Source organism: Hemisphaericaspora subhashii (assembly GCF_019202705.1).
Source record: "Hemisphaericaspora subhashii strain CBS 10753 chromosome Unknown scaffold7, whole genome shotgun sequence".
Taxonomy (NCBI): domain Eukaryota; kingdom Fungi; phylum Ascomycota; class Pichiomycetes; order Serinales; family Debaryomycetaceae; genus Hemisphaericaspora; species Hemisphaericaspora subhashii.
In genome coordinates this window covers 150,726-174,708 of record NW_026057208.1, presented here as the reverse complement: position 1 = coordinate 174,708, position 23,983 = coordinate 150,726, and the positions used below count along the sequence as shown (strand labels likewise).

Here is a 23,983-nt window from a genome sequence, read left to right as displayed (position 1 = left end):
AGATGTCCTTCGCGCTGCTTACCAAAAAAAATTTCAATACTTTAAATCCCATGGAACAGAGAGATGAGCTAAAGGGGAGATTAAAAACTAAAGAAAAGGCAAACAAAATGTCAGATAATAACATTGTTGGAATAGAATACAATAGGGTAACAAACACAACATCTACCGATTTCCCAGGTCATCAACAATCAGGAGATTATTCTTGGAATATTGAAAAATTTAAACAAAATTTCGATATCGATATTTCTTATATTAGTGAACGTACTGCTAATTTCGATTTAGTTCATATTGATACATCCATAGCCAATGCATTCCGTCGTATAATGATTTCTGAAGTACCTTCAGTCGCAGCTGAAGCTGTATATGTATTCATGAACACTTCTGTTATTCAAGATGAAGTATTAGCTCATAGAATTGGATTAATTCCATTAAAAGTTGATCCTGATTTATTATCCTGGGTTGATAAAACTCAAGATGAAAATGAAAGATATACTGAAGATAATACAGTTGTATTATCATTGAATGTCACATGTACCAAAAACCCTCATGCACCAAAAAATTCAACTGATCCTAAGGATTTATATAGAAATTCCCATGTTTATGCTCGTGATTTAAAATTCGAACCTCATGGTACTCAATTGGAAAGATTTAAGAATAATCCAGTCGTCCCTGCCGATCCAGATATTTTGTTGGCTAAATTAAGACCAGGACAAGAAATCTCATTAAGAGCTCATTGTATATTGGGTGTTGGTGGTGATCATGCTAAATTCTCCCCTGTGGCAACTGCTTCATATAGATTATTACCAGTTATAGACATTAAAGAACCAATAACTGGTGAATTGGCTACTAAGTTTAAGAAATGTTTCCCACCTGGAGTTATTGGCATTGATAAGAAAGGACAAGCACATGTGGTTGATGCTAGAAAGGATACTGTTTCTCGTGAAGTTTTAAGACATAAAGAATTTGATGGGAAGGTTAAATTGGGTAGAATGAGAGATCATTTTATTTTCAATGTTGAATCTACTGGTGCTATGTCACCTGAAGAAATCTTCTTTAAATCAGTTAGAGTATTGAAGAATAAGGCTGAATATTTAAGAAACTGTCCAATTGGTCAATAAAGGTTTTTATAGACTTTTGTAGGTAGGAGGTGTGTATTATAGTAAAGATCTTGTAATAAAATTAAATTGTTTCAAACGTTCTTCTACTGCGTGCATCAAATGATTGTATTTCGCAAGGTTGCCACAGAACACTAATGCGAGAGACTCTATTCAACACGACAGAGGTTTGCTTGGTTTTCAAATTTGACATCTGAAAGTATTTGCAACCACAAAGGTTGAAAAAGTTCTGTGTAAAGTAAAGGGCCAAACCTATGCCTCGAGAATCGGATTTTTTTGGTTGCAAAATAAAATGAAGCTTCAAACATAGTAATCTACTGACATGAATACAAGAAACCATATGTACTCTGCTACAAAGAAACCTATTCCTCTAAGATGTGAAATAGTAGTTAGCGAAATATGAATCGTTTATCCTAAGGCCAATAAATATCGTACTGTCAGGATAATTACTTTGTGTAAATGTTTAAATACACCAATTTACGATTTTCGAAAATTCACCACAATTGCATATTGTCACTTCTTAACCTTCTTTGTCAAGAATTAGATCAGATATTGAAGTCAAATATGCTAGAGTGGAGCTTTCTCCACAGAAACTCCAATTGAATCCACATCAATAATCGTATAAATGTTTCAGCATGGTCTTGAAATATACATTGTACTAATGCTTCCTTAGGGACAATTTTCATTGCACGTACCTAAGAAAGTAAGCTCTTCAATATAAACATAGAACACTTCAAGAAGTACAGTATTTCTTTCTAACATATGGTAGATTGTCAGATTAAACATGGCCAAGCAGAAAATAGGGATGATTTCTTTCTGTAGATTTTCAATAAAATCATACAGACTTTTTAATCTGTCATATCCAGGTTTTTTAATCGGCCACGCTTAACCTGAAACAACCCATGATGTTTAACCATTGGTGTTCCTTGAAGCCGGTTTATAAAGCTGCTTTTGAAATGTGAGATTTTTCGATTAGCCCCAACGCGCTGTAATTCCATAAGACAAAAACGACAACTTTGTGATGTCGATGATGGTAGGATAGTGGAATTCTTGATATCGGTGAGTTTCTTTATGTGAAACCTAGGAGCTTTACTGATTGCCGCTGTAAAACAGTAGGATAATACGCAGGGTAACTATATTTACGACAACAGTGGTTTTATAAACCGTACCTAAGACATATTCACCATTAAAATATGAAAATAATTTATTTGACTCATTTTAATTATCACCACTTTTGTTCTACCTAGTCATGGTAATTGTTCAACATTCTATTCTCCATATTTGGTAGCAACCAATTTACATTGTCGACTTTAGTGATTTCTGGTTGGTCATAATTTTTAGTCACCATACACACTCTCCCCAATACAATACTTACAACAATCAAAATAGTAAAACCTTTAATCTTTACATAAACAATGAAATTCCCCCTAATTGATTTCTAAGGATCAATTGATTTTATACAAATTGTTTAATAAAAAGAGAGCTATTAACCACAAATTTGATAGCATCGTGTAACATACACTTTCTTATAAATTTACAACATGCACACTTCAACACTTAATTTAAGTGTTGGTAAAGGATGAGATATTCAATGGTATTTACGCAATCATGATTAATATGAGTGGTGTTCCAAGGATGTGTGACTCAATTCATTTTGATTGATCGAATTCTAAGTTACTTAATATTTATTTAAGATAATTCCTAAATAACATAGCTAATCCATGAAACCGGGGATCTTCAACAATTGTATAATAATCCCCTTCCTAGCAATTTACCTCCGATATCGTGACAATATTAACCAGCAATTATGTTGGAATTCGTAAACCCACATCATCATTTACATGGGATTTTGCTAATCTTGTAGCTTCTAAAACTTTTTCTCCGTAAATCCTTCTTTAATTAGGAAATTACATTGTCGTGAGAAACTTTTATTTTCATGGAAGTTATATAGATGGTTTCTATTACATCATCAATTTTAAGGGGGGTTATTAGGGCTTTTACATATTGATTTGAAAATATTGCAAAAAAAAAAAATAATTTTTATTTTTTTCGCTTAATAATAATGAAAACGCATTGAAACATAAAACTAAAAAAAATCAGTTTCTGCAAAAAATAAAATAAACAAAATGATTTTTATCATATCTTTAAAATCTTATTAATCTAATGAAAGGGATTCAATAGTCAAGAAAGCTTTTATCAAATTCAATTCTAATGAGTAGCCAAAAAATCACCTGAATACAAATATATCTGATAGGGGACAAAATGTGACATGAACCTTGTCACACGAACCAAAACCCCCTTAAACCCCCTCTAAAACTTTATTTTTCTTTGCATTAATTTTTCTTTCTCTAAAAGAGTATATGAAATCAAAGACGCAAAAAAAAAAGAAACAAAAATAAAATCAATTTTTCTTTTTTTAGTCGCAAATAAATTTATCAAAACACATTTTTTTCTTTCTTCTAGTCACATCATTAAAATAATTTTCCAAAACTCTTTTTTTTTTAAACTCCTCCTCCCCTCTCTTTCGGCCAACTAGTCAACATTCAAAACAGCCCCCTTTTAATTTTTTTAAGAAAACCCAACCAACCACCCACCCACCCCCTTAACTTACATACAAAAGAAAAGGGTAAGATAATGTCATCTTCTTCTACTCATAGACAGAGATCATCCTCTGTCAATTCAGTGTCTTCAAATCATTCAATGACCTCATCGATATTATTCCCACCCCCACCCCCACCATTCCCATTCCCACTATCACAACTGACGCCTCCAATACTTCAACACTCCACATCTACTAATAGCACTACCACCAATGCTAATGCTAATACTACTACTACTCCGACAACTCTACAAGCATCGATGTTTCCAACACCAATCAACACATCAATAATAAATCCATCACATATAACTCATCTTGCACCAACACCAACCACTGTTCGTAGTCTTTCGATTGTAAGTTTAGAAAGCCCCCGGAATTCAATTATATCATTTGATGATTGTAATTATATACGACCCACTCGTAATAATAGTTCTGCAAGTTTAGCATCTTTAAATAGTACTCAACATACAACAACAGTCACAACCTCGGCATTGACTAATCATCCTATAAATACTGCAAGTGGATCAATTTCTGCAAATTCATATACTGTAACTACTCCGGCTATACTTCCGAGTAGCACAAGTACAATGACAGGTATAACATCTGACAATGGAACTGGTACTGGCGGTAATAATAATCGCGTCAGACAACATCATCGGACTTCAAGTGTACTTTTATCTGACGAAGATTCGGAATTGGATAGTCATACTCCGACAAGAAATATCTTACATCCAGTGTTTAGATTAAAGAGAAAGAATAGTAAAGAAGAAAATCAATTATTACAATTAAAGAGAGATTTTAAATTAAGATTTGATGAGTTGTTATTGTCATCGACAACTTCAACAACAGCTTCTGCTTCAATGAATTCAAATCAATCTTCTCCTACTACGTTATTACCCACATCTCCATCAACTGCATTACATCCATCATCTCATCACAACCACCTCAGCCAACATATAAATGACAGCCCGAGGTCTAATGCAGTTGTAGTTGCACCAAAACTTCAAGACCTAAAACCAATATCACTATCAGATCCAGCCGTGGCTCCAACCACAAACCCAGCCCAACCTGCGACATCCTCCTCCACCACCTCCACCTGCACCGCCACATCCAAGAAAAAGACAAAATCAAACAGTCTAATCCAACAATCAATGTTCATAAAACGAAAACTAGCAATCTCAAAAGACCTCCAAATGGAACTATCCACTACTGCGACCGCAACCACTCCGAACACCCACCCAACCATGTCTCCTCCATTATTACCGACATCTATATCATCACCAGGGGTTATTTCTATCCCACATTTGAACCAACTCACCGATTCGAAATTGATCGTGGCCAAGAAACCAGTGGTGGCGACAGGAGTAGGAGTAGTAGGTCAACAACATCAGCCGGTGATGCAGACTTTGTCACAACAGAATGAACTTATTAATAAATTGAATCGCAAGTGGAATAAGGCGATCATGAACCCGAGTGGAAAAGATGATGATGAGGGAGAGGTTGCGGGTATAAAGAAACTGACTAAGAATTTGAGGAAACGATCAAGACGAATTCTGTTTGATGCGGATGATGAGGAAGTAGGAGTAGATGATGATGATGACGGGTATTATGGTAGTTATGAATAATGAAGAATGTAATTATTTTCGCAGGGATACTTTTATTTATTTATATGGTTAATTAATTAATATTATATATTATATATTACTATTTTTATATTTAGAGAATATATATAAAGGGAAAGGATACTCAAAAAGCTAAAAACCAAGCAAAACAAAAATATCTAAAGCAAAATCACATCTTCATCATATCCTTGAGATAATTCATGAAAGAACGGTAATTTAAGAATCTGTTTCGCATCCAATCTCTTCAAAGGATCCATTCTAAAACAAGCATATAATAATTCCATAAAATTTCGATGATCCTTATAATTCTCAACCATTTCTTTAAACCTAGCATATTCATCATCGTCATCGTCATCACCACCCTCTCCACTAGTGGTACCCATATATTCACCCGGTTTCACAAGTTTCATCCCAGTCTCATTAAACAATCCCAACGTATCAAATACAACACTATCACTAGGAAAACATTCATTATCAGCCTCATACTTAAGAAAATCATAAATAATCTTCAATAAATTCCCATTGGAACTATTCACATCATTCAAACTAATTTCCAATCCACATCCATGTAATTCTGCACATTTTTGTAATCTCTCTAATCCAAAAATTAATGCCAATTCTAATATTGCATCAGTATCATCAGGAGAATTAAAAAGGGGGAATTTTCTTGTTATTAAAGATAATCCAATTATCCCAGCTGCCCAAATATCTATCTTGGTGGTTTGATTGGTACATTTGAATAATACTTCCGGGGCCCTAAATCCCCTCGTACCTGCTCTATTGGCTCTTCTTGGCGGACGAGTATCTGCCTTGGGGTAGGCTCCTTTGACATTAAGTCGTTTGGTATAAGATCTGTTGATTACCATTTTGTCTTTCGATAAACAAGGACATGGATTTGAAGGTGATGAAATGGAGGAATCGACTTTTTCAGCAAGTCCAAAATCAACAAGGACACCTTTTCCTTTAAATGGGTCATATAAGAAATTAGTTGGTTTTAAATCACGATGAATAACTCCTTTATCATGAATATAATCTAATGCTTGAAACATTTCCCATAAATATTTCTTGATCCCTTTTATAGGTAAATCACGATAAAAATCCCGAAAATCGGCATGATGATAATATGGTAATATAGCTAAGATTTGATCTTGATAACGTAATACGTCAAGTAATGGAGCAACATGAGAATTCCCGGTTAACATATATAATAAACTTAATTCATTATGAATTCTATTAGGTGATGAAGTAACATAGATTTGTTTTAATGCAACTATTGGATTCTTAGATTTGGTATTATTATGACTAAGAGATTTCCGTTTTTTCAATGGTGGTGATTTCCAAATTTCACTACCTAATCGTATTATTCCATTTAATGCTTCTGCTTTATATACGGTTGAAAAAGTACCTTCACCGATCTTATCCATTAATCTATAATCGGTAGATAATACTGGGAAACATTCTTCTAGTTTATGCATTTCTTCTAGAACTTCTAAAGTAACTTCATCATTCTCATAATCTTGTTCATCAACCACTTGTGGTTGTTGGGTAGGTATTGGTACAGGTACATTTCTAGCTATATTACCTATTAGTCTTCCACTGGTATTATTGTCAGGACCAGTACTATTAGTATTGCTACTACTACTATTCTGGCTTGGTTCTTCAAGTATGGTTGTCTTATTTGCAAGTGAAGTATTCATCTTAATCAAATTATTACTTCTAATAAACAATTTAGCTTTAGCATCACGAATTCGTTGTGATTGTTTTAATGAAGTGGTTGAGTTCTTATCTATTTCTGCCAATGTGCTTAAGAATTGATGTGGTTTCTTGTCTTTAAACGGATCATCACTAGATCCACCTAACTTTCTTTTACGAGACGCGTTGTTGTTGTTGTTGGTGGTGATGGCTGCCGAAGTGGACAGTGGTGTGTGATCCATTTGTGATGACAGTACAAACATTTTCCCTGTATCTTTCTCTCTGTGTTCCCTTTTTGAACAATCTGACACTGTGATTGATTGGCAGGTACAGTGATCTTCTCTCTCTCTTTCTTTAGTTTTGTGAAGAGTTGATCTTCTTGGTTGTAAAGCAAAAAAATTTTGTAAACAAAAAAAAACAATCAACAACTGTACGACATTTTCCACGTGTATAAAATGTCTCGTTTTGATTTTTTTATCCAAAAGGAAAGGGAGGACGACATTTTGCAATTAACTTTTGTGTTGCTAAATTTGGTAATCCTTTTGTTGACAAAAATGATTGACGACATACAAAGTAAGAATCTTGTTCAAATATAGGGACAGTTTTAATGGAACGATTCAGGAAGTATCATGTAAAGTTCCAGAAGATAAAGAAAAAGATTTAATTAATTATTTTTTCAGAATATGAACCCCCCCCCCCCCAATTTAGATGTATGAAGGGTTAATATATTTTCAATTTCCGATATACAGTAAATTATAAATGCCAAAAATGAGTGGCATATGAATTCAGTTTATACTTAAGGGCTTTGACCCATCAAAAGCTCAACTCAATGAAATTAGCATCACAAAGAATAGCAACAAAAGTATCCTAGAATACAAACTGTGTTTGAAGATACAAGTAATTTTGAACCATATGCAACGAAGATAGCTGGATTTTAATATGACTGATCCGGCAATACATACATACTAACCAGTAATGTTATTAGAAACAATGGGCTTCTGAGTTAGTCATTAATAAGGTGGAGGCTTATCTGCCTCCACATCCAGATACTCAAGTATTGAGAATTGATGAAAAATGGAATTACTTGAATAATTGTCAGTGCTTTGCCGAAGCATCTAGAGATAAGATTAGCACAGGCAGTTGCAATTGGTCAGAATTCTAAGACTGCTTTCCAATAGGAAAGAAGGAATCAAGTACTCCATGAATTGCGTAGCAACGATGATATGCTGGAATTTGCATGTCTGACAGTCCATAACGCAATCAGTTTGGCCTTGTGTCATCAACCTGTTTCAGTAATGCAATGTCCTGATAATTATTTAATTCCATATTTCGTCAGTTCCCAATATTTGACTGGATGCATAGGTTGATACTTCTTCATCTTATTTGATATCAAGTCTGATGCAGTTGCATCTATTAATAATTGTTTCAAACAATATGCATAAGTTGCTCGATCTGTCGTGTTGCAACCGGCTATCACAGTAGTATATGTTTCAAAATTATCAGTGTCTTCAAATACAATTTCTACTGTATACCAGGGTATTTATCCTCAATTTTCTGCAAAGCTAGTTTCATTAAAATCATTGTTTCAACCTTTGAAGGGTCAATTTGATCAACCTTGTCTGACCACACTTTCTAATATAAACTAAATTCTGTGGCTACCCACTTCCGACACTGATTGTCTGCCTCATCCTTCTTTTAGGAAACATTGACTTGTTGAAATACAGTATAATATGAACTAATTTATGTATGACTCCCAATAGCTTCTAGTCTAAGTAGTTCAAGTAATTCCTAATTATTTAAATCGATTAATTATACTTCCAAGTGTCCAGCCCATTAGAACTTCATCTCTCTTCTCGGTTTTTCTTGACTAAAACAATCCAAGTGTGTAAAGACAATCTCCTCCTTCGTTAAACATTTCATAACTCAAAATGAGAATAAATTGAAGTGGCTTCACATACGAAATGATGACCTGAAAGATAACTGAGTGAGTCAAGGGGTCTGGCTCTATTCTAATAGGACTGAGTACATTGTCAAATATTATAATTTGGTAGCGCCATAAAGAAATTGGTTCAATTAATAATGCAGTTTATTTTCCTCTAAATATCACTTGTCCATAAATATATGAATTCAAAGTGAAAATAGCAACTAATATGTCAGCTGAGCAGTAAGTTGGATTAAATTGGATTAATTATTTGGAAGGGAAGAAAAATGGTTGAAATTTTTGCAATCATTTTGTTGTTGATTTGAAAATATGTAAAACTATTCACGAAAAATAAGACGCAAAATGAATGTAATTAATATAAATTATCCAAAAATGTTTCAAAAGGTATTTAACTAATATATAATATAGAGTATAAGACAATTGTAAGTACGAATTGTCCTTTACTGTATTACACAGAGTTCAATTACAAATGTATAAAATTAATGGAATACGACATTGAAAATAACGACATTACTTCCTAATAAAACAAACGAGACATTTTCTGGTGAAAAAAAACTGAAAAAATTTTCTTTAGAAAGAAAAACTTTTCCCATTGAATTTGAATCCCCCAATAGAAAGTAGAAAGCGTTGGCACCATGAATAATATACCAATTAAGAGTATAGGATGTATAAAATCATCTATACGATTATTCTCAACCTCTTCTGCCAGATTGGGTAGAAATCCAGAAAACAATCCCAACTTTCAAGAAACATTTCAAAAATTCTTAGGACCCAAAGATATTCGTGGTGAATATCCTCAAAATCCATATTATTATCCACCAACTGACAATAATCCAAAATATATCGGTACTGAAGGGATGCAAATTACTAGAGATGTATCCTCTAGTTTTAGAAATAGACCGGCTCCATATATTAATAGAGGTCGTAATCAATCATTACATCCATTTCCAAATAATACAAATACAACTACAGCATATATGTTACCTGATGAATTGAAAGATAAGATATTGGAAGAAGTTACGGAGAATGGATTGACTGCACAACAAGTTGCTATCAAATATCAAATTAATATTTTGAGAATTGAAGCTATTTTGAAATTAAATGAAATTAGAGAAAATTTTATTCCTGATGATGTATGTATAACTCAATGACTAGACACATGTGATTATAACTATTGAGATCTTTTATATGATGAGATAAACAAAAAATCGATTAGTCTTTAAGACAAAAACAAATGGTTAGAAATTTGCAATATATCTGAAATGAAACACCCCCAACTCAAGTTATAATGACTCATGTGCCCTTTTCTAAAGACATGGATGAAATACTAACATAATAACTATAGGAATCAATAGCTAACGATCTTAAAACCTATGCCCAAACAATGAAGGGATTATTCCCATTATTCAAAATTGGACAAAATGAAGATAATTTAACAGAAATTCCATTGCCTCCAAAAACATTACAACAACGTTTCGTAACAATCTCTGAATATGAACCATTTGGACCAGTAGATGCTGCCAGAGTATTAGAATTGGAACCTGCTAAAGATATCTTGAAATCTTTGTCAGAAGTTGCATCTCATCTGGATGATGATAAAAGTAGAGTTCAAAAAGTTATGTATGGGGTTGAAAGAGAAGGAGATAAGAATCTTTTTAGATTTACAGCAAAGAAAGCTGGGGATGTTGGATACCGTTATGGTGCTTCAAGAAGAGATAGAAAGAAGGATAGAAAGATTGGATTTGATCGTGCTGGTAAAATGGTTTATCTTCTTTAATCGTTGGTTGCTGCATATATAATTTATAACTTGTATATACATTTATTAATTAAACATTTAAAAATGTACAAATCTTGACTCTATATTCTTCTATGGATGTGTTCTAAAAGGGTGACAGCTCATTCATCTATATTTCTTCATCCATCCATAGTGCCATAGTGGGTATGGCTATGTTTTAGTCATTGGTACACGACTAACAAATTGAAAAAAAAAAAATAAAACACGTCGTGTTCGATTAACCAATTTTTTTCTGTCTTTGGAATTTGGTGTGAATTTCCATTCTTGAAAAGGAAGGGGACAGTTAAAGTCTAAGATAAATCTGTACATACTAAAAGAAAAGACAACATGCTCATTCAGGTAGTGTTATGTGTATTAGGGTTATCCCAGTTGATTGCTGGTTCAGCCTTTACTTTTATATTAGGAGCACAAGAAAGATCATGTTTTTATGTATTCACTGACAAACCAAATACTGGTATTCGTTATTATTTTGCTGTTCAAAGTGGAGGACAATTCGATGTTGATTATGAAATTAAAGATCCTCAAGGTAATGTTGTTCTGCTGGATCAAAAACAAAGACAAGGGGATTATGTCTTCACGGCTCATTCAGTAGGAGAATATGAATTTTGTTTCTCAAATCAAATGTCAACATTTGCTGAAAAAGTGGTTGATTTTGAAATTAGTTTTGAAAATGATGATGATCCTAAGAAGTTTAAGGCTGATATGCCAGAGCAACCAAATGTTAAACCATTAGAACATGTTGAAAGTATGCAACAAACAGTTGATCAGATTGAAGAACAATTGGATGGTTTATATAAGACTTTACAATATTATAAAACTAGAAATAATAGAAATCAAGCAACTGTTAGATCAACTGAATCAAGAATTTATTATTTTTCAGTATTTGAAGTTTTATTGATGGTTGGTATGGCATTCTTACAAATTACAATTGTTCAATTGTTCTTTAAAGGTTCTAGAAAACAATTGGTATAACCCTCCCCCTGTTTCTAGTTTGTTGTATAGAAGATAATACATACAAAAGCAATTGAGTTCATATCGCTTGTACACACCAAGTCTGTAGATAAGGAGAATCACCTGTTGTCTCTCACACTTTCACATTATTATTCTATCGACTTGGTCTCTGTAAGATACTTGCACTTGTTTGGAACATCAGCTAATTGAAACAGTGTTGAAACAAATGATATCAAATTCAGTATTGCCTTACTGTTTAATCCCTTGAAGTTCACGATCAGAGTCCAAATACATCCTTCTTTCTTCTTACTTTCTTCTTCTGTATGATTCTCATCAACAGCTTTTACATTTTCCGCTTGAATTTCACTTTTCTTATAAGATATTTACCCCAAAGTAACAAATCCTATCACAAAAGGCTGTATTGTAATTAGATTCTTTTTTTGGCTTCTTGAGAATATTTCTTATTAAACTAATTAATCTATAGCACATACTTAAAACCTGTAAACTTTCATTGTAAAAGGAGGTTTTATACTTTCAATTTAATATTATCCTTACACTACATACCCTACACTGTTCCTCAACCAATAGTTAACCCCAGAATATAACAAACAATTATCACCTACTCATAGATCCACTCAAAGATGTCATCACTAAGTCTAAGCATCCTATCCCGATCCAGCTCCCCTCGACCCAACCCTCAAGAAGACTCTCTAGCCCGAGAATCAGACGTCACAGTCTCCAATATCACCCCTAGCAAAGAATATCAAGGATTCGCAATCTGGGTAATATCATCAATCTGTCTAGGATGTTGGATTTGTTGGACAACCCTACCTGAATCAATCCTTCATCATCAATTATCAATCTATTATTATCCTGATCGATATTGGGCAGTGGCTATACCGAGTTATTCACTTATGCTTATGGTATTTATCTATTATTTTTTGGCATTGTATAATACTGAAGTATTGACATTGAAATTGGATGATGTTTGTTGTATTGTGGATGAACATTCACATTTCCCCGGTGATGTTGATAATGCTAAGGGGATAGATGTTAGTCGGCAAGAATTGATTGATAGTGCGGTGGAATATATACATAATGCACCAAGTGGTGTTTGGGACCTACCAATTACTTTAGTAAATGAAGTTCTCTATAACGATGATGATAACGATAGTGACGATGATAATGATGAAATAAATATTTAGAAGTAATTAAAAATTATTGTATTAATTAATACAAGTCTATATACTGCTACTTTCCTCAAAATAATCTATATACTTATAATGTTAAAAAAGACAAACTTTTCCACCTACCACCACCCACAACCCATCTCTTTCCCTTTCCTTTTTTGTAGATATATTAAGCACCATAGATGAGTTGTAACTTATTTCTAATCTCAGGATCAACATGACTCAACACTTGATTTCTCCATCCATCATCACCCAAAAGCACTTTATAATTCTGAATCAAATCCATAAACAAATGTTGTAATTCCTGCCCGGGTTCATTATAATTCCCAATACAAGACAACAACCTCGCGAAATTCTTCTTCCCCTGTTGTGTATTACTCAACCCGCCAAATCCTTGATCAGGATTCATACTAATAATATTCAACATCCCGGTAAACCCAGTTTCTTTCTCACTATTATCTACCAAATATATGAATTGAGAACACCAATTCACGATGAATTCCGATAAGCGAGGTGCCAATATCTTTGCACCTCCATTCAATCCCATTCTACCTAAACAAATAGCAGCATTTTCTAATACAGTAGATTGGATATCACTACTATTTAACACTGGGATTAATAAATCAATTAAATTACTCATATAACTTTCAACTTCTTGGAATGGGATTCTCATTATGATTTCTCCAAGGGCCCAAATTGCATTATTATAAACTGGATAAGTACTATATGTTCGATTATTAATTTCATTCCCAATACCTAAAAAGATAGAATGTAAATATGGTTTAACAATTGGATCTAATACGAATATGGATAAATCTCCTAATAAGGCATATGCTGATTGTCTAACGTCGGCATTATAATCTTCCAAACAAATTATTAATAATTCCATTAAGTTCGAAGTTGGTTGTTGTTGTTGGATTAAATCAACTGAATGATGTTCAAATCCTTGGATTAATCCATCAATTAAATCCAATGAAGTGACCATGAAATCCTTTTCTGGTGCTTCAATACTTGGATCAGTATGACATTGTTGATCTAATTGAATACAATCGGATAATATCTTCATAGCACGTTCATAGACAGGTATAGCAAATGGAGCAAATAATTCTCTTAAAGTAGCAGCAATTGATGCCATACATTCTAAAAGTGGCCATAATCCAGTATCATTATCATTCAAGATTTCCCATTTATTTAATAATGGAGGTAATAAAGTATTAATATATTCTGGTTTTGCTGATAAATTATCATATCCCATTTTTTCCACAAATGTTTGAACACAATCATATAATATAATCAAATTTTTACGTTGATAAGTTTGAAAACATTTAGCAAAATGTTGTAATAAAGGTTCTAAATAAAATTCAATCAAACTAGAATCACTCTCTTCAATAAATGAACTCAATGCCGAACATGCCGCTTCTTGAACAACCTTCTTCTTATCCAATGCACAACTCACAATCGATTGGAAAGTAGGCTGGAAATAATTGGCATATTCACCACCCTCATGAGCCTCCTCACTCACCCATGAAGCATATCTTGACAAAGTCCAACAAGTAATCTGTCTCACCCTTGGTTCGGCATCATGTAATCGATCAACCAAGAATGGAACCAATGTAGGCAATTTATCCCGAGAAAGTTCAATACAACTACTACTTATGGCCCCAAATGCCAATATTGCTGCTTCACGAACTGGCCAATTGGGGGAAACGATTTTTTCTTGTAAGATGGGTAATGTAACTAACAACACTTCTCCAGGGAAATTTTCACTAAGAACATCCAATGTGGCGGCTGAGCATTTTCTTAAACTCCATTGATCGATATCTAAATCGTCATCATCTTCATCTTCGTCGTCGTCATCGGAATCATCGGAATCATCCAGACCTCTGGCGCTGGAAATTCCTCCATTGAGAGTGGTTGTGGTGGTGGTATTATTATTATTGGTGGTTGTTCCATTGGATGTACGCGCGTCTTTCCCCTTGGCATTTTGTGGTTTTATATCTTCATCTTTATCAGCAATATCGGCATCGTCTTTACTATCAGCAATTTCCATCAAGAAAATTTCTTCATCTGAATAAACCATTTTTTCTAATAAGATAGGTAAAATTAATTTTAATTTATTAATAAAAATTTCTTTATCTTGATCAGTTGTAGTTGAAGTACATAATGCCAACAAAAATTCACAAGCTGCAAGTGAGACTTCTTCATTATTTGAATCTTGTTGCATTAAATGTAAACAATAATTAATCACTCCATCAAGATGAGGTTTTAATTTATCTGGTCTTGATTCAAGAATTAATAAGAATGAAGTACATATATTCTTTTTAACTTGATCATTTAAAGTAGTTGCCAATTCAAATAATCTCATTAAATATACATCAATCACCACTAAGAAAGATTGTGTTTTTAATGGGATAAATTGATTAATACAATGAATAGCTTGAGCTTTAATTCGTTCATTCATATTTGGATTTTCTAACAATTTCAAAAATTGTTCAATTAAGAAATTCAATGGTCTTTCTCCTCGATATTCTTTATCTAATTCCAAATAAGAATCTTCACATATTTTACTCAATGCACCCATGGCAGCTTCTTGATGATGAGTTGATCCATGATTAGTTTGAATACTGGCTAATTCTAATAAATTGGGTAAAATCGTAGGCCAACCTTCAATTCCATAGATTGAGAATAATGAAGTTATGACATTTCCAGTAATATTTCTAACCATATTATCATTTGAAGTTAATCCTTTTAAAATATTATCTAATAAATATTGTCGATTAACAACAGCATTGGTATTATTACCACCATCTCGTTTTAAAATACTATTCTTTAAATTGATCCCAGCAGCTGCCCTAATATCTGATTTTGCAGTATTATCTAATACCAATAAATCAAATAAATAATTTTCAATTTCTGGTTGTAATTTTGCTTGTTGAAGAGCATCATTAGCTAATCTACGTTCTTGATTGTTGGTAGATAGAGTGCCTCTAAAGATCTGCCTTAACTGTTCTAATGCTTGCGGATCAGCTGTCCAGGACATGATTGGTGTTTTTTCTTTGTTACAATGTGTGTTTGGGATGTATGTTTAATGGGTTGTTGCTAAAAAGTTTGCTATTGCTGCTGTTTGTTCTTCTTTTTTTGACGTCACTCTGGTATTTCACTATTTTGCAAACTTGATGTTATTGAAATGGAGATTTTTAAAAAGTATGGTTGATCAGTTGGATAATTATTTACTAACAAAGCAAAGGCAAAATAGATTACAAAGTGTATTAAATGCCAAATACTTTGACACTAACAATAATCTGGTAGTTAAATGGTTATAGCAATTTGTTAAGTTAAAAAAAAAAAAATTAAATTTTAAATTTTTTTTTAAAAGATGAGATTCAAAATTGATTTTAATTACACGACCATAAATTTCACAGTCAGTCGTTTAACATTACTACCACACTTACTACCGCTACATCCATTAAACTGGGGTAAGGTATTATAGAGATACAGATAAGTAATAATCCTACAATATTACACGCACTCATACATTAACACATCAGATATCTAATAAAGACCTCAATAAGTCATTGACAACAAACTCACGTCATCATCACAAAATATCATATGTATTTTTAACCTACTATACATACTCCCTACCCACCACACTCTAAAAACTTCTCTTATCTCTTCTCTAACGCTACACTACACACATTACTTCAACATCTCATCCAATTCTGCCAATTTTTCAACCAATTCATCAAATTTCCCTAATATTGGAATAAACATCTCATGAACCGGTTTCAGTTTTCTTCGTTGTTCTTTATTATTTAAATCAATTAATGAATTCATACTTGTCAATGGCGTGATTGTATCCTCTTCTTCTTCTTCTTCGTTTTCGAAATAGCCTATGCATTCATCATCTATACTGTTTTTCTTGAGTTTGTGGAGTGAAAGATGGGAAACGGAGGATGAATCTTGGAAACCGATTGAATCTGCACTTGATTGTTGTGTTTGTGGTTGACCTTGTGGATTCGTAGTTAGGTGTTGTTCCTGTTGTTGTTTTGACATTTCATCATCAAGATATTGTTGATGATCGGATTTGACAACAGGATTCGAAGATGATGATGACAAAATATCATCAATTCCATGAATCTCAATAGGTTTAAGATATTGTTCAGGAGAATTAGCTACTGAATTAGTTATTGTAGGAGAAGGTAATTCATCTATATCTCTCCTATCTCCTTCTTCTTGATCATCATCATCCAGGGAATTTCCATCACCGACACCACCTTCTTTCATCTGTTCTTGAATATCAGTAGTCATCTGGGTCAATCTATCCAATATAACCGATCGCCTTAATGCCTTTACCATATCTTGTCTAGCCACATTTTCTTCATTTTCTTCTTCTCCTTCTTCTAGATCATTTGATTTCGGAGTATCAGGGGAATATGTACCAATTGATATATTATCCATACTAGTACTTCTTTTAGTCGGTTGGACATATAAATCAGAAAACGTCGTTATTGTTGGCTGTTGTTGATTAGTACGTTTCTTTTTCTGGATGACTAGGGGAGTTTCAGCAAATACATCACTTAGGGTCTCAGATGGGGGTCTGTCAGCCTCATCTGATTGTACAGAAAGAGGTCCGATATCTTTCAGATAACTACCAAAACTTGGACGAATATCTTCTTCTTCCTCTTCTTCCTCGTCGTCATCTTCTATTTCCTTCTCCTCTTCAGTATCTTCATCATCCCCATCTTCCACTGATGCTTCATCTTCATCTTTAACTTCAGCCAAATCCTCAAATGTAACCGATTTATTATTATTTGATTTCTTCTGAGTCGTACCCGAATTCACACTCTCAACCGAATTCCCATTCTCATCATCTTGCTCTTCATTATTATTATTCAAAGTCTCCCCCGAAGTCCGCCTTTCCAATTCTTCATTCTTAAAACAATTCAATCTCGCCAATCTTTCTCCATAAGTTTCCAAACATTCAGCGGGGACAAACCCCACTTTTCCATCCTCTTCATCAGTATGTATTTCAATCTCTTCATCCAATTGATCTTCTGGCCCATTGGTCAGATGGTGTTTCTGTAATCGATTTATTCGTTCATTTTTTGATAATTTCCGAATCAACCACCAATAATTATCTTCATCATTAATTAAATAAACTGGTTCATCTTTTGATAATGTACAATGAGAAGGATCAGGGCCTTGAAAATTATATATTCCATATAATTTATCTGGATCTAATTCACGAGGGGGTGATCGTGGTGGAGATGGTGGAAGAAGCAGGAGGTCTTGAGTTTCAGGATCGGTTGCAAAGCCGTCATCATAGAATATTCCATATTTCTGTTGTTCTGAGTCTTGGGGTTGATGTTGATGGTGAGGGTCTAATTCTTCTGTTTCTTCAGATGAAGAGATATCATGATTTGGATCATCGACTTCAATTGCATTGATTGAAGATTGTGATATTATATTGGATTCCTTTGGTTCTTCTTCTTGTTGTTGTGGTTGTTCTTGTAAGGTTGTATCTTGTAATGATATATCACTTGCTTTCTTTTCTAATCTATCTTGATTTACTTTTAATGAATTCTTTCTTAATAATTTCCTTTGTCTCAGCTGTTGTGATTGTTGTTGTTGTTGTAATATATTATCATCATTATAATCTTTACCAAATTTAGTCATAAATTTATTATGTCTTTCTTGAAATAATTCATTTGGATCAAATATATTATTATAAATTCTTGAATGTTTATCATCATCATCTTCTGGTTCATTGTTATTTTCATTATTAATGATATATCTTAATACTGAACTATTAATATTTTGTTTTGCTAAACCATTAAATTTTTCATTATGAATTACTGATCCACTATTATTTGTATATTGACTTGAAGTAGTAGAATTAGTTGTTGATATTATTGATAATTTACGTTCTAAATCATTTAATAATTTATTAGTTGTTTCTAATGTATTATTATTAGTAGTATCATCATATAGTTGTTGTTGTTGATGATGATCTATTGGATTATCTTTACTATCAGTTATATTATCCATTACGGTAGTTGTTGTTTCTATATTTAGGGTAGTAGCAGTAGTAATAAATTGTAGTTGTTGTTGTTGTTACTATAAATAGATACGTTAAATGAAATTGATTAAACAGTCTTATATAAATAATAATAATCGTTTGACTGTTTATTAAGGAGTATATAAAACTTAAATAATAATATTTAAATTCGTATTTTAATAAATTATTCTCACTCTTTCTTTCAGTCTGTCTGTTTCTACCTGTCTCTCCTATTTAAAAAAAAATGATTAGAACAGGAAAATGTATTCAACTGTAAGAGTTGAACTCTATTAATTAATTAGAATGTACAGTAGCACTGTAAAGGGGGTAGTGTATAAATGGATAAAAAAAAAAAGTTTTAATTAACAAAATAAAAAAAGTTTGGTTAACTTTTCTTAAATTAAATTAAATTAATTTTAATACGCGTATTGGTAACTAACAATACGATAATTTTAATCTCTACGGCTGTTTATCTTTAAATATACAACCCATTATTATTCTTAAACAAGCAATACAATGTATTGGTACAACAATTTTACCCAATTTATCGTCTTTTTCTTTGTCTACTTCATATTATTATTCTTGTATGATGACGGAGGGGTATACCACGAAGAAGAACTCGATCATTTTTAGGTCGTATACCCCCTCCTTAAATTTGACAGCCACACAATCCATTTTGTAACAATACATTTCTAGTACAAAGTAAAAACTTCATTGATTTTGTGTAAATCACATCTTTAACTCTTGTTTCGTCAAATCAATGGACCATTGTTTAAATAGAGAATGTACACGAATACTCTACCACTCCCATCCCATCCACCCCCCTGTCGATGTACGCGATCAATCAGATTATGAATTATATAATTATTCCTTGTTTTAGATATCGTTTGATGTCCGAAGTGTAAAATTTTGAAACCAAAAATAATGGTATCTCCTGTTTTAGAAAGTGGTACAAAAATACAGCAGGGCTGATGTTTCTAAAAGGAGTTAAGAGTTCCACCTCTCAACAAACTAGCATGCACGCGTTGTGGACTTCTAGAAGAGATGTACAGTCTAATAAGCTTTCTTGGACAGTTAAACTGCTTTTGATACATACGCATATGAAAATTCTCTGGATTACCTATAGTTAATTGGATATCCCTAAATTCCTTTAACAAAGAGGAAAACTTTGCCTTACAAAACTCTAACTGATCAACAGTTTGCATAAAGTAAAAAAAACATTAACCTATTCAACCTCGTAATCCCCATACTCTGATTATGAAAATTTACCTTTTTTTTTGCAGCCAAAAATAATACTAATTAACGAATAACCTCCAATAAAGGTATTAAATATTACATCCACATTGATTATAGATAGTTTATCTGGAATGGCCGGTTCTATACAATCGGGTAGACTTTAATACAAAATATAAGAATTAGAGTATAAGTTGTATTCGTAGCAATATAACAAAAAATTAAAATATAACGTAACTGACTAAAAAGGATATAAACTTAAAACCTATAAAAAATAATCTCACAACCTTTCATGAAATAAATTATCTCGGATCTTAGATTTTACTTCACCTGGTCACAAGATCATTTTATAAGATGTAGATGTATTATTGGAAATCTTATCCGTAGGCAATGGATAACCCTTTTAACTTCGCCAGGATCACTGTCCAATGTCTTACCCTTCGGAGTAATCATATAACCCAAAAATCCAAGTAAGAGCATCTAAATGTAACTTCAATGGATTATCTGCTCCTACTTGATTGAATTCTTGGGACACAAGATTGCTGCAAAAAGCAAAACATTGGACGATCACTTGTCGGAATTAGAAGATTTTATCCCACACCCTACGGATAAGAACCATTTTATTGAGTCAGCTGGTGAATATAATCCTTTCTTAGCTACGAGCAATCTATAGTAGGGGAAGATCCATTGGATGTGGCATGGTTGGTGAGGGGTTGGGTACTTCACATGTAGGTCGAGATGGGTTTGTATCTTATTTCGTAATATCAAACTTCCCCCCGACTTGAGCATGTCGGGAGTCTAATATTACGAGATACAAACCTGGCTTTCCCCTCTAGCTGAGTTTCAATTTCTAATAATCTAAAACCAGCCTGAATTCTCAGATTTTGGGGACGAAATAGGCAGGAAGGAGTTACTTTATTTACGGTCTTCTTTGTATATTTCTTGTAATCGGAAGAATGTTCAATTTGGAAACTTTGGAGAAACATTGAACATTCTTCCGACTACAAGAAATATACAAAGAAGACGGTGTAAATAAAGTAACTCGTCCAGGTTTTGGCCACCTGCAGGAGGTTTCGAATTGATATTGCCAATTTTGGATATGTTAGTTATCATGCTGATGCTTACTTTCATCGTCTTGGAATTCCTACGGATGGTTCATCCTGTGGTGCTCCTCATCTGACCAAGCTGTTAGCTTGATATCTGACCCTGCTGTTGTTTATAAAGTTGGTGGGAAACTTCATGTTGATGTATGTGGACCCATGACAACTTCTGCTTCTGGTCATTTGAAGCTTTTGACTATTGTTGATGATGGTTACTCGTTTTGTACATGTTCACTCTAGTCCAGATAATGCGCATTGTGCTGGTATCATTTCCAATCTTATTAAAGGGATTTCAACTCAGGATCCCTATGGTAATCGCGTCAAAGTACTTCAATCTGATAATGGGTGCTGAATTTGTGGACTCTGGTTTAACATCTGAATTAACTGCTCACGGTATACAACATAACCTTATTGACCCCCCTACCATTTACTTTTCGAAACCTAATTTTCCAAGTTACAGTGATGACGATTCCACAGTTGCTTACTGGAATCAAGGTTCTTCTCGTTCCTTCATTAGTTCCGACTGGTTTCATCCCTTGATCTTACCATAGCTACATTACCTGATAACTACCGTTTTTCGACATTTGGCTCACATCCTACCAACATAAAGTAGACTGCTGTTACAGTTCTGTTTGCTATCGCTGGTTTACCAGCTACTTTTGAACATACCTTCATTGTTAAAGACTCTCACATTTCACCCATTCTTCTTGGAGAAGATTTTTGGGCCAAATATGCTATCCTTTGTCAACCTGGTGTTCGATTTGAGTATAATCATTTATCCATCCCAACGATTCCAATTGCTGAAACCGATGTCTGCTTCACGACTAATGATACCATTATCAACGGATTAGATCCACTGCTTCCACCTACTTTCACTGAGATGCTCCAACCATTCAGAGCTACACCAGGGGATTTTACACTCCCTCTTGCCAGGCCTGATGACTACCTTATCACCATTGATACCACCGCCACCTGTCCTAGAAATCGCCCACTACCAACTTATTCACTTGCTGCCGAGAAGTTTATTCAAGAACTTTAACAAGGAGAAAATGTACAACCAGAGTAATAGGGTAGAACTGAAAAGGATTACGTTGCACCTCAAGTGGTTCCAAAAAAGTCAGGGGCTTATAGAATTGTCTATGATTATCGTCCAGTTAATGATATTACTATCCCCATTGCTCCCATCCTTCCATCTTTCCGGTCCCTCATACCAGGACTTTCTGGTACCAACTGTTTCACTACTTTAGGTTTAAAGAGTGGTTACCATCGTTGAATTGGCCCGGTGGGAACACCTGCTACATCTCATATCACTGCACCAACTTGCGTTACCACCACCTGTATTACCACCTACTAGTACTAATGCATTACCTACTCATGCCCGAAGCTGATTATCACCATCTCATCCTGGTCTGTCCAAAAGAATTCGTCTGCCTTCACCATCACCAACAACTGCTATTATTCCGTACCGTCATTCTACTGCTTTGGTTCCTGTATCATCTGACGAGGTTCCTTTCCTGAAACGTCTCCGTTCAAATGCAAGCAATCAAGTCATTGTTTATTCCGATGTTACTGCTAATGGATGTTGCTTATTGGACTGGTGATCACGATACTGTTTCTCTGCATCATGCTTATCTTGCAAGTCTGCCTGCTAATCAATACGATCCCAACACTTTCTGGCAAGCTATGAAGTGTCCTGAATCTGATTTATGGCGTAATTCTACTGATAATGAATATAAAGCATTGGTTTCAAATGAGCTTTTTTGATAAATTATTTCTTGTAAATGGGGTTTTGCTATCAAATCAAATGGTATTTATAAAGAAGCTCGTCTTGTTGCTCGAAGTTTCACCCAAACTGAAAACGTTGATTGATTCTACACCTTTGTTCCTGTGATTCGTTATGAAAGTGTTCGGATATTCCTGGCTCTTCTGGTTCAGCTTGGTTTATTGGTACATCAAATGGATGTGACAACTGCATTCCTTAACGCTGATTTGAATGAGACATTCATGCTGCAAACTGAAGGTTGTACTATTGGAAATGGTTCTGATGTAACTTAGACTTAAGAAAAGTCTTTATGGACTCAAAAAAGCTGCAAATGAATGATATCGTCATTTTACCGCTGCTTTATCTGATCTTGGTTTTATTCGTTTACAATCTGAATATTGTTTGTTCATTCTTTGGTCTGTTGATTCTGTTGTTATTACTGAACTTTATGTTGATGATCTTCTCATTGTTGGTTCTAATGCTGCTTCTGATATTCTGGATATCAAATCATTGCTTCATGCCTACTATACCATGAAAGATTTAGGTCTCACTTCCAAGTTTCCTGGTCTTAATATTCAGCAGCTTAAGGGGGCGAATGATTAGGCTAAGTGCTGCAGATTACTCTGTCAACTTTATTGGAATCACTTGGTCATGACATTCTGCAATTGAAATCTGTTCAATCTCCACTGATTTCAAGTCAGAACATTGATCAAACACCGGCAGATTCACCATTGGGTCTCATCTCTGGTTTACCAAAACTTAGTTGGTAAGTTGCTCTTGCTTTCAACTAACACTATTAGGTATGATATTAGTTTTTGTTGTTTGCAAATTGTCTAAGCATCAATAATCACACATTGCTATTTCATCTTGCAGCTGCTAAACATCTTATTAGATACATTACTGGATCTATGAACAAGCGTA

The 23,983-nt window shown here is 33.8% G+C and overlaps 9 protein-coding genes across 9 annotated transcripts; 6 read left to right on the top strand and 3 right to left on the bottom strand. All coding sequences in view use genetic code 12, as the record gives it.

Moving 5' to 3' along the window:
• Positions 1-50: 50 nt before the first annotated feature.
• Positions 51-1,118, top strand: RPC40 (DNA-directed RNA polymerase core subunit; the record flags this gene model as incomplete). The annotated part of the gene is made up of 1 exon (XM_049409861.1): positions 51-1,118. The coding sequence occupies one exon, from the start codon at positions 51-53 to the stop codon at positions 1,116-1,118; it is 1,068 nt and encodes a 355-aa protein (XP_049266183.1).
• Positions 1,119-3,749: 2,631 nt separating this feature from the next.
• J8A68_000573 (uncharacterized protein) lies at positions 3,750-5,339 on the top strand (the record flags this gene model as incomplete). The annotated part of the gene is made up of 1 exon (XM_049409850.1): positions 3,750-5,339. The coding sequence occupies one exon, from the start codon at positions 3,750-3,752 to the stop codon at positions 5,337-5,339; it is 1,590 nt and encodes a 529-aa protein (XP_049266182.1).
• A 155-nt stretch (positions 5,340-5,494) lies between these two features.
• On the bottom strand, positions 5,495-7,270 carry CDC7 (serine/threonine protein kinase; the record flags this gene model as incomplete). Its single annotated transcript, XM_049409839.1, has 1 exon — positions 5,495-7,270. The coding sequence occupies one exon, from the start codon at positions 7,268-7,270 to the stop codon at positions 5,495-5,497; it is 1,776 nt and encodes a 591-aa protein (XP_049266181.1).
• A 2,335-nt stretch (positions 7,271-9,605) lies between these two features.
• On the top strand, positions 9,606-11,737 carry J8A68_000571 (mitochondrial 37S ribosomal protein mS45; the record flags this gene model as incomplete). Its single annotated transcript, XM_049409828.1, has 3 exons — positions 9,606-10,103; positions 10,316-10,732; positions 11,105-11,737. The coding sequence occupies 3 exons, from the start codon at positions 9,606-9,608 to the stop codon at positions 11,735-11,737; spliced, it is 1,548 nt and encodes a 515-aa protein (XP_049266180.1).
• Positions 11,738-12,357: 620 nt separating this feature from the next.
• GPI19 (phosphatidylinositol N-acetylglucosaminyltransferase) lies at positions 12,358-12,921 on the top strand (the record flags this gene model as incomplete). Its single annotated transcript, XM_049409817.1, has 1 exon — positions 12,358-12,921. The coding sequence occupies one exon, from the start codon at positions 12,358-12,360 to the stop codon at positions 12,919-12,921; it is 564 nt and encodes a 187-aa protein (XP_049266179.1).
• A 154-nt stretch (positions 12,922-13,075) lies between these two features.
• J8A68_000569 (uncharacterized protein) lies at positions 13,076-15,946 on the bottom strand (the record flags this gene model as incomplete). Its single annotated transcript, XM_049409806.1, has 1 exon — positions 13,076-15,946. One exon carries the CDS (start codon positions 15,944-15,946, stop codon positions 13,076-13,078), a length of 2,871 nt encoding a protein of 956 aa, XP_049266178.1.
• A 659-nt stretch (positions 15,947-16,605) lies between these two features.
• BUD14 (protein phosphatase regulator) lies at positions 16,606-18,957 on the bottom strand (the record flags this gene model as incomplete). Its single annotated transcript, XM_049409795.1, has 1 exon — positions 16,606-18,957. One exon carries the CDS (start codon positions 18,955-18,957, stop codon positions 16,606-16,608), a length of 2,352 nt encoding a protein of 783 aa, XP_049266177.1.
• Positions 18,958-21,641: 2,684 nt separating this feature from the next.
• On the top strand, positions 21,642-22,339 carry J8A68_000567 (uncharacterized protein; the record flags this gene model as incomplete). The annotated part of the gene is made up of 2 exons (XM_049409784.1): positions 21,642-21,795; positions 21,927-22,339. 2 exons carry the CDS (start codon positions 21,642-21,644, stop codon positions 22,337-22,339), a joined length of 567 nt encoding a protein of 188 aa, XP_049266176.1.
• Positions 22,340-22,833: 494 nt separating this feature from the next.
• On the top strand, positions 22,834-23,064 carry J8A68_000566 (uncharacterized protein; the record flags this gene model as incomplete). The annotated part of the gene is made up of 1 exon (XM_049409773.1): positions 22,834-23,064. One exon carries the CDS (start codon positions 22,834-22,836, stop codon positions 23,062-23,064), a length of 231 nt encoding a protein of 76 aa, XP_049266175.1.
• Between the last annotated feature and the right edge of the window lie 919 nt (positions 23,065-23,983).